General features: G+C 39.8%; 2 protein-coding genes across 2 annotated transcripts; one reads left to right on the top strand and one right to left on the bottom strand.

Annotated features, from left to right (window-relative positions):
* Positions 1-2,988: 2,988 nt before the first annotated feature.
* Positions 2,989-4,330, bottom strand: LOC121583063 (C-C motif chemokine 13-like). The gene is made up of 3 exons (XM_041899282.2): positions 4,160-4,330; positions 3,854-3,971; positions 2,989-3,495 (listed from the first exon to the last, which is right to left on the bottom strand). The coding sequence occupies exons 1-3, from the start codon at positions 4,221-4,223 to the stop codon at positions 3,402-3,404; spliced, it is 276 nt and encodes a 91-aa protein (XP_041755216.2). The 5' UTR covers positions 4,224-4,330; the 3' UTR covers positions 2,989-3,401.
* Positions 4,331-7,881: 3,551 nt separating this feature from the next.
* On the top strand, positions 7,882-9,021 carry LOC123488542 (C-C motif chemokine 13-like). The gene is made up of 3 exons (XM_045219442.1): positions 7,882-8,053; positions 8,220-8,337; positions 8,579-9,021. Exons 1-3 carry the CDS (start codon positions 7,990-7,992, stop codon positions 8,697-8,699), a joined length of 303 nt encoding a protein of 100 aa, XP_045075377.1. The 5' UTR covers positions 7,882-7,989; the 3' UTR covers positions 8,700-9,021.
* The last annotated feature ends 577 nt before the right edge of the window (positions 9,022-9,598 follow it).

The raw sequence follows: 9,598 nt of genomic DNA, 5'->3' as shown, positions 1-9,598 counted from the left end.
ACAGCATTATACCAGTTCATAAAGTAACAGACTGTTATTACAGCATTATACCAGTTCATAAAGTAACAGACTGTTATTACAGCATTATACCAGTTCATAAAGTAACAGACTGTTATTACAGCATTATACCAGTTCATAAAGTAACACACAGACTGTTATTACAGCATTATACCAGTTCATAAAGTAACACACAGACTGTTATTACAGCATTATACCAGTTCATAAAGTAACAGACTGTTATTACAGCATTATAGCAGTTCATAAAGTAACAGACTGTTATTACAGCATTATACCAGTTCATAAAGTAACAGACTGTTATTACAGCATTATACCAGTTCATAAAGTAACACACAGACTGTTATTACAGCATTATACCAGTTCATAAAGTAACACACAGACTGTTATTACAGCATTATACCAGTTCATAAAGTAACAGACTGTTATTACAGCATTATACCAGTTCATAAAGTAACAGACTGTTATTACAGCATTATACCAGTTCATAAAGTAACACACAGACTGTTATTACAGCATTATACCAGTTCATAAAGTAACACACAGACTGTTATTACAGCATTATACCAGTTCATAAAGTAACATACTGTTATTACAGCATTATACCAGTTCATAAAGTAACACACAGACTGTTATTACAGCATTATACCAGTTCATAAAGTAACACACAGACTGTTATTACAGCATTATACCAGTTCATAAAGTAACAGACTGTTATTACAGCATTATACCAGTTCATAAAGTAACAGACTGTTATTACAGCATTATACCAGTTCATAAAGTAACAGACTGTTATTACAGCATTATACCAGTTCATAAAGTAACACACAGACTGTTATTACAGCATTATACCAGTTCATAAAGTAACACACAGACTGTTATTACAGCATTATACCAGTTCATAAAGTAACACACAGACTGTTATTACAGCATTATACCAGTTCATAAAGTAACACACAGACTGTTATTACAGCATTATACCAGTTCATAAAGTAACACACAGACTGTTATTACAGCATTATACCAGTTCATAAAGTAACACACAGACTATGTTATTACAGCATTATACCAGTTCATAAAGTAACACACAGACTATGTTATTACAGCATTATACCAGTTCATAAAGTAACACACAGACTGTTATTACAGCATTATACCAGTTCATAAAGTAACACACAGACTATGTTATTACAGCATTATACCAGTTCATAAAGTAACACACAGACTATGTTATTACAGCATTATACCAGTTCATAAAGTAACACACAGACTATGTTATTACAGCATTATAGCAGTTCATAAAGTAACACACAGACTATGTTATTACAGCATTATACCAGTTCATAAAGTAACACAAAGACTATGTTATTACAGCATTATACCAGTTCATAAAGTAACACACAGACTATGTTATTACAGCATTATACCAGTTCATAAAGTAACACACAGACTGTTATTACAGCATTATACCAGTTCATAAAGTAACACACAGACTGTTATTACAGCATTATACCAGTTCATAAAGTAACACACAGACTGTTATTACAGCATTATACCAGTTCATAAAGTAACAGACTGTTATTACAGCATTATACCAGTTCATAAAGCAACACACAGACTGTTATTACAGCATTATACCAGTTCATAAAGTAACACACCGACTATGTTATTACAGCATTATACCAGTTCATAAAGTAACAGACTGTTATTACAGCATTATACCAGTTCATAAAGTAACACACAGTCTATGTTATTACAGCATTATACCAGTTCATAAAGTAACACACAGACTGTTATTACAGCATTATACCAGTTCATAAAGTAACACACAGACTATGTTATTAGAGCATTATACCAGTTCATAAAGTAACACACAGACTGTGTTATTACAGCATTATACCAGTTCATAAAGTAACACACAGACTATGTTATTACAGCATTATACCAGTTCATAAAGTAACACACAGACTGTTATTACAGCATTATACCAGTTCATAAAGTAACAGACTGTTATTACAGCATTATACCAGTTCATAAAGTAACAGACTGTTATTACAGCATTATACCAGTTCATAAAGTAACACACAGACTGTTATTACAGCATTATACCAGTTCATAAAGTAACACACAGACTGTTATTACAGCATTATACCAGTTCATAAAGTAACACACAGACTGTTATTACAGCATTATACCAGTTCATAAAGTAACACACAGACTGTGTTATTACAGCATTATACCAGTTCACAAAGTAACACACAGACTGTTATTACAGCATTATAGCAGTTCATAAAGTAACACAGACTGTTATTACAGCATTATACCAGTTCATAAAGTAACAGACTGTTATTACAGCATTATACCAGTTCATAAAGTAACACACAGACTGTTATTACAGCATTATACCAGTTCATAAAGTAACACACAATGTTATTACAGCATTATACCAGTTCATAAAGTAACACACAGACTGTTATTACAGCATTATACCAGTTCATAAAGTAACAGACTGTTATTACAGCATTATACCAGTTCATAATAACAATTAAATGTCTTGGAAGTTAGTTCCGTTTTGCTCCTCTAGATGGGGCCAGTCAGTGTTGATGAGATCGATGAAAGGGATTTGAAAGGGCTTGTGACAGAGATAGTCCATGCACTGAGTGTACAAAACATTAGGAACATTTCACGCTCAACAGTTTTCTGTGTGTATCGAGAATTGTCCACCCCCCAAAAGGACATCCAGCCAACTTGACACAACTTGTGGGCAAGCATTGGAGTCAACATGGGCCAAGCATCCCTGTAGAACACTTTTGACACTTTGTAGAATACACGCCCCGACGAATTGAGGCTGTTCTGAGGGCAAAAGGGTGGGTTGCAACTCAATATTAGGAAGGTGTTCCTAATGTTTTGTACACTCAATGTATATTCTCTATACATTGAGAATGCTAAAATGAATATCATAGAGAATTTTTCAGAATACTTGATTTATTTAAAGAACTGCAAAAAACAATATATATATATATCAGTATAGTAGAATAGTTATATATACAACCCATCAATCCATCACAATATCATCAAAGTAAATACATTAATTTAATAATATGATCCACTCTTTCACAGGATATGTTTGAAAGCTTCAACGGATTTATAACATATAAAAATATTAAATAGGTTACTGAATAGCTACATGTCAAAAATGTTTACAGTTACAGAAAAATAAACAATGAATATATCCTAGACCTAGCACATTACATTGAACCTACTCCATACCAAGCTCAGATAGGGTATTGACATGTCTGACCAGGTCTGCATCCCTAATGACCATGTTCCCTTCATAGTGCCCAACCAAGGGTTAGGGTGTTAGGAGGGGATGGGGGTTGACGACATCATGGTCGATCTCTCTCAATCTTGGTCACATGACTCTGGACCCAGGCTTCAGAAGGGTCAACACAAAATGTCTTCCCTTTCTTTGTGGTGAAACTGCAACAGAGTCACAACACATTGTCACTCATGACATCCAGTCTGTAATATGAATGCTCCATCTGGTCTAGTACAGTGTAGCCTAGATATAGCCTGGTTCCAGATGTGTTTGTGCTATCATGCCAACTCCTTGTCACTCCTGGTCATGTTAGGCATAACAAGGAGTTGACATTTTTTACATTTACATTTTAGTCATTTAGCAGACGCTCTTATCCAGAGGGACTTACAGTTAGTGAATACATCTTTTTATACTGGCCCCCCGTGGGAATCGAACCCACAACCCTGGCGTGATAGCACAAACAGATCTGGGACCAGGCTAGCCTAGATGTCCAGTTTACTTTAGACTATGCTTACTTACATCAGTGCTTTGCGAGGGCAGCTACTGGAGGTTGCTCTGAGAGAAACCACTTGTTTAAGAGGGATCATCGGGGTGAAATGCATACAGCATTCAGTTGCCGTTTCCAACGCAATGACAGCTGTAAACAAATGATCATAAACCACAGTTATCATGAAGATCTCCAGGAGCGTATCTAACAGCGTCTTACACAGCATGGCTACTCATCCACTCCCCAACACACTCACACACACACACACACACACACACACACACACACACACACACACACACACACACACACACACACACACACACACACACACACACCTGCAGACGTGGTATGGAGGGAGCAGAGCAGTCCCAGGAGGAGTAGAGCAGTCAGGGTCTTCATGGTTCAGAGATGGTTGAGATGCTGAAGATTGTGTTGTCTGAGATGGTCTCTGATGTTCTGGTCTCTGATGTTCTGGTCTCTGATGTTCTGGTCTCTGATGCTCTGGTCTCTGATGTTCTGGTCTCTGATGCTCTGGTCTCTGATGTTCTGGTCTCTGATGCTCTGGTCTCTGATTCTCTGGTCTCTGATGTTCTGGTCTCTGATGCTCTGGTCTCTGATGCTCTGGTCTCTGATGTTCTGGTCTCTGATGCTCTGGTCTCTGATGCTCTGGTCTCTGATGTTCTGGTCTCTGATGCTCTGGTCTCTGATTCTCTGGTCTCTGATGCTCTGGTCTGGGTCTATGCCTGAGGTCTGATCTGACCTGTCTTTTATACAGAGAGCTGGTCCATCAGACCCATTGACAATTGAGGGGGGAAACTCCCCTCCAAACCTCATTCACTCTGAATATCTTTCTAAGAACCAACATTCTGTTCGTTAGGTTCCTCTTCCTCAATTCTCTGTACCTCTGTTTCCTCCAGTATGTTCTTTAGCGCTGCTATTTTCTGAAATACGCAGAATACATTTACTGGAGAATTGCATATCAAAGGAAGGCTATTAAAGTGGACTACATACTATGATACATTACATCAAATACAAGAACAATTAAGATTAAATGAAGTTCTCTACATCATAAGCAACTAGTTTTAATTAATACTTGAAATCAACTATGAATATTTCAACTTTTAAATACAGATGTTAGGATGTGTCCATGTTCATAAAAAACCTACATTGCTGTACTCACAAAGTAGCATACTGTAAACCGTTACATCCTAGTGAAATGAAATCATTGAATAGTTTTCTATCAATGATTCTAAGATTTAGTGTGGTGTGGTTTGTGTCTTCCCTCAGTTTGGAAGGTAGGTGGTTCGATCCCTGGTCGAGTCATGACAACAACAACAACAACAACAAATAATGGGACCCGATGCCTCTTTGCTTGGAACTCAGCATTAAAGTGGCATTCTGCAGTTGCTATATCCATTTTTGGACATATAAATAATGATTATATACCCCATTGATTAATGAAGAATATAACTTATGAACGCTTCATCAGCATACTTCAACTGCCGTACCCAATCAGAACCCAAAATATAAGCTTTTGTACTCCAATGTTTGTGAACAAAGTAAATGTAAACAACCACTGTTTAGCCTCAAAACATGGTTAAAAGACGCTACGGGCAGATTTGGCCCGGACAAGACTACTGTAGTCTCTGTAACTCTCCCCACACTCACACCAACTTCACTAGACTACTGTAGTCTCTGTAACTCTCCCAACACTCACACCAACTTCACTAGACTACTGTAGTCTCTGTAACTCTCCCTACACTCACACCAACTTCACTAGACTACTGTAGTCTGTGTAACTCTCCCCACACTCACACCAACTTCACTAGACTACTGTAGTCTCTGTAACTCTCCCTACACTCACACCAACTTCACTAGACTACTGTAGTCTCTGTAAATCTCCCCACACTCACACCAACTTCACTAGACTACTGTAGTCTCTGTAACTCTCCCCTCACTCACACCAACTTCACTAGACTACTGTAGTCTCTGTAACTCTCCCAACACTCACATCAACTTCACTAGACTACTGTAGTCTCTGTAACTCTCCCCACACTCACACCAACTTCACACTCAGCAGAAACAGGCTTTAGCTGTATAATTGAAGAAATTCTAGAAAATGTTTCCATCATGTGCTGTTTTCAAAATGAGTTCAAAACTGATGACACAAGACTCCTTGTAGGCCTGTTATACAATCATACTGACTGATCCATCTGGATATACAATCATGATGACTGACCCGTCTGGCTTACATCATACTGACTGACCCATGGATCTCTATCTATATCATTAAATAGGGTTCAGTTGAAGATGCATATTTTGCTGACGCATTCTCTGAACCAAGCATCCTGTTTCAGTTTAGTTCAGAAAGACTCTCACTTCCCCATTCTGTCATTAGAACCTCGTCTGATGCAAATGACTGCAGCTTTTCTAAGAACAAACATTGCTGCACTCTTCTCTCATTCTCTAAATGTTTGTAATAACTTGAAGCCAGAGTTCACAGTACTGCACAGAGTTACTGGTGAAAAGAGGGAGGGACTGACAGTAACTGCACAGGCAAGCAAATGTCAAGTGAATGAATGAATGAATGAATAAAAAAATTAACAAATGAATGAATGAATGAATAAATGAGTTGAAACAAACTAAAGTGGTAACATTTGTGCAGTTACCACCCAGCAAACATGACCCCATGACCCCATGTGTGCACCGGCTAGTCCACACCAAGCCTCACATCAAGCCCACACCAGCCCAACGGGCTAGCCCACACAAAGCCCACATCAGCCCAACGGGCTAGCGCAAACCAAGCCCACACCAAGTCCACACCAGCCCAACGGGCTAGCCAACACCAAGCCCACACCAGCCCAACGGCAAGGCCACACCAAGTCCACTTCAGCCCAACGTGCTAGCCCACATCCCAGCTACTTCATAATGTTAAGGCGGGGGCTCATTAGAACATTTTGGGGCATGGTTTGCACACAGTTCTTCTTCTCACCTGCCTTGGGGCCAACTGTCTTGGGGCCACCTGTCTTGGGGCCACTTGCCTTGGGGCCACCTGCCTTGGGGCCACTTGTCTTGGGGCCACCTGTCTTGGGGCCACTTGCCTTGGGTCCACCTGCCTTGGGTCCACCTGCCTTGGGTCCACCTGCCTTGGGTCCACCTGTCTTGGGGCCACCTGTCTTGGGGCCACCTGTCTTGGGGCCACCTGTCTTGGGACTACCTGTCTTGGGGCCACCTGTCTTGAGGACCAACGTGGAGCCAATGAGCAAAGGCAGGTTCACCGAATGTGGGCAGCCTGCAGGGACCAATACTGTAGCCCTAATTATTTATAATTCTTCTAAATAAAATGGACTTTTAATAACTGAATTGACTGGAAATAATACCCACTGTCTGTGTGTGGATTTAATAAGCAGTAATATGTTTGAAGGATATATTTGATTTCTAAATTGGGGGGGGGGTTTGTTGCACACACAGAGTCATTAAAGCAGAGGAAGAGGAAGATGGTGATTAGAGGTCTGGGTATGCTGGATCTCAGATAGACTACTGTGTGAGTACAGCAATTAAGTTATTTGTTTTTATCAACATGGACACATCCTAAAATCTGTATTTAAAAGTTGAAAGATACATAGTTGATTTCAAGTATTGCTTATAAACTAGTTGCTTATGATGTAGAGAACTTAATTTAATCTTAATTGTTCTTGTATTTGATGTAATGTATCATAGTATGTAGTCCACTTTAATAGCCTTCCTTTGATATGCAATTCTCCAGTAAATGTATTCTGCGTATTTCAGAAAATAGCAGCCTATTGAACATACTGGTGGAAACAGAGGTACAGAGAATTGAGGAAGAGGAACCTAACGAACAGAATGTTGGTTCTTAGAAAGATATTCAGAGTGAATGAGGGTTGGAGGGGAGTTTCCCCCCTCAATTGTCAATGGGTCTGATGGACCAGCTCTCTGTATAAAAGACAGGTCAGATCAGACCTCAGACATAGAACCAGACCAGAGCATCAGAGACCAGAACATCAGAGACCAGAACATCAGAGACCAGAACATCAGAGACCAGAACATCAGAGACCAGAACATCAAAGACCAGAACATCAGAGACCAGAACATCAGTGACCATCTCAGACAACACAATCTTCAGCATCTCAACCATCTCTGAACCATGAAGACCCTGACTGCTCTACTCCTCCTGGGACTGCTCTGCTCCCTCCATACCACGTCTGCAGGTGTGTGTGTGTGTGTGTGTGTGTGTGTGTGTGTGTGTGTGTGTGTGTGTGTGTGTGTGTGTGTGTGTGCTGGGGAGTGGATGAGTAGCCATGCTGTGTAAGACGCTGTTGGATACACTCCTGGAGATCTTCATGATAACTGTGGTTTATGATCATTTGTTTCCAGCTGTCATTGCGTTGGAAACGGCAACTGAATGCTGTATGCATTTCACCCGGAGGATCCCTCTTAACCAAGTGGTTTCTCTCAGAGCAACCTCCAGTAGCTGCCCTCGCAAAGCACTGATGTAAGTAAGCGTAGTCTAAAGTTAACTGGACATCTAGGCTAGCGTGGTCCCAGATCTGTTTGTGCTATCACGTCAACTCCTTGTTATGCCTAACATGACCAGGAGTGACAAGGAGTTGGCATGATAGCACAAACACATCTGGAACCAGGCTATATCTAGGCTACACTGTACTAGACCAGATGGAGCATTCATATTATAGACTGGATGTCATGAGTGACAATGTGTTGTGACTCTGTTGCAGTTTCACCACAAAGAAAGGGAAGACTTTTTGTGTTGACCCTTCTGAAGCCTGGGTCCAGAGTCATGTGACCAAGATTGAGAGCAGATCGACCATGATGTCGTCAACCCCCATCCCCTCCTAACACCCTAACCCTTGGTTGGGCACTATGAAGGGAACATGGTCATTAGGGATGCAGACCTGGTCAGACATGTCAATACCCTATCTGAGCTTGGTATGGAGTAGGTTCAATGTAATGTGCTAGGTCTAGGATATATTCATTGTTTATTTTTCTGTAACTGTAAACATATTTGACATGTAGCTATTCGGTAACCTATTTAATATTTTATATGTTATAAATCCGTTGAAGCTTTCAAACATATCCTGTGAAAGAGTGGATCATATTATTAAATTAATGTATTTACTTTGATGATATTGTGATGGATTGATGGGTTGTATATATAACTATTCCACTATACTGATATATATATATATATTGTTTTTTTCGCTTTGTCCATCTGCAGTTCTTTAAATAAATCAAGTATTCTGAAAAATTCTCTATGATATTCATTTTAGCATTCTCAATGTATCGAGAATATACATTGAGTGTACAAAACATTAGGAACACCTTCCTAATATTGAGTTGCACCCCCCCTTTGCCCTCAGAACAGCCTCAATTCGTCGGGCGTGTACTCTACAAAGTGTCAAAAGTGTTCTACAGGGATGCTTGGCCCATGTTGACTCCAATGTTTGCCCACAAGTTGTGTCAAGTTGGCTGGATGTCCTTTTGGGTGGTGGACAATTCTCGATACACACAGAAAACTGTTGAGCGTGAAATGTTCCTATTGTTTTGTACACTCAGTGCATGGACTATCTCTGTCACAAGCCCTTTCAAATCCCTCTCATCGATCACATCAACACTGACTGGCCCCATCTAGAGGAGCAAAACGGAACTAACTTCCAAGACATTTAATAGTTACTTTATGAACTGGAATAATGCTGTAATAACATAGTCTGTGTGTTACTTTATGAACTGGTATAATG

The sequence above is a fragment of the Coregonus clupeaformis genome, unplaced genomic scaffold, assembly GCF_020615455.1.
Source record: "Coregonus clupeaformis isolate EN_2021a unplaced genomic scaffold, ASM2061545v1 scaf2379, whole genome shotgun sequence".
Taxonomy (NCBI): Eukaryota; Metazoa; Chordata; class Actinopteri; order Salmoniformes; family Salmonidae; genus Coregonus; species Coregonus clupeaformis.
The sequence above is the reverse complement of the archived record's forward strand: the minus strand, read 5'-3'. Positions and strand labels throughout refer to the sequence as shown.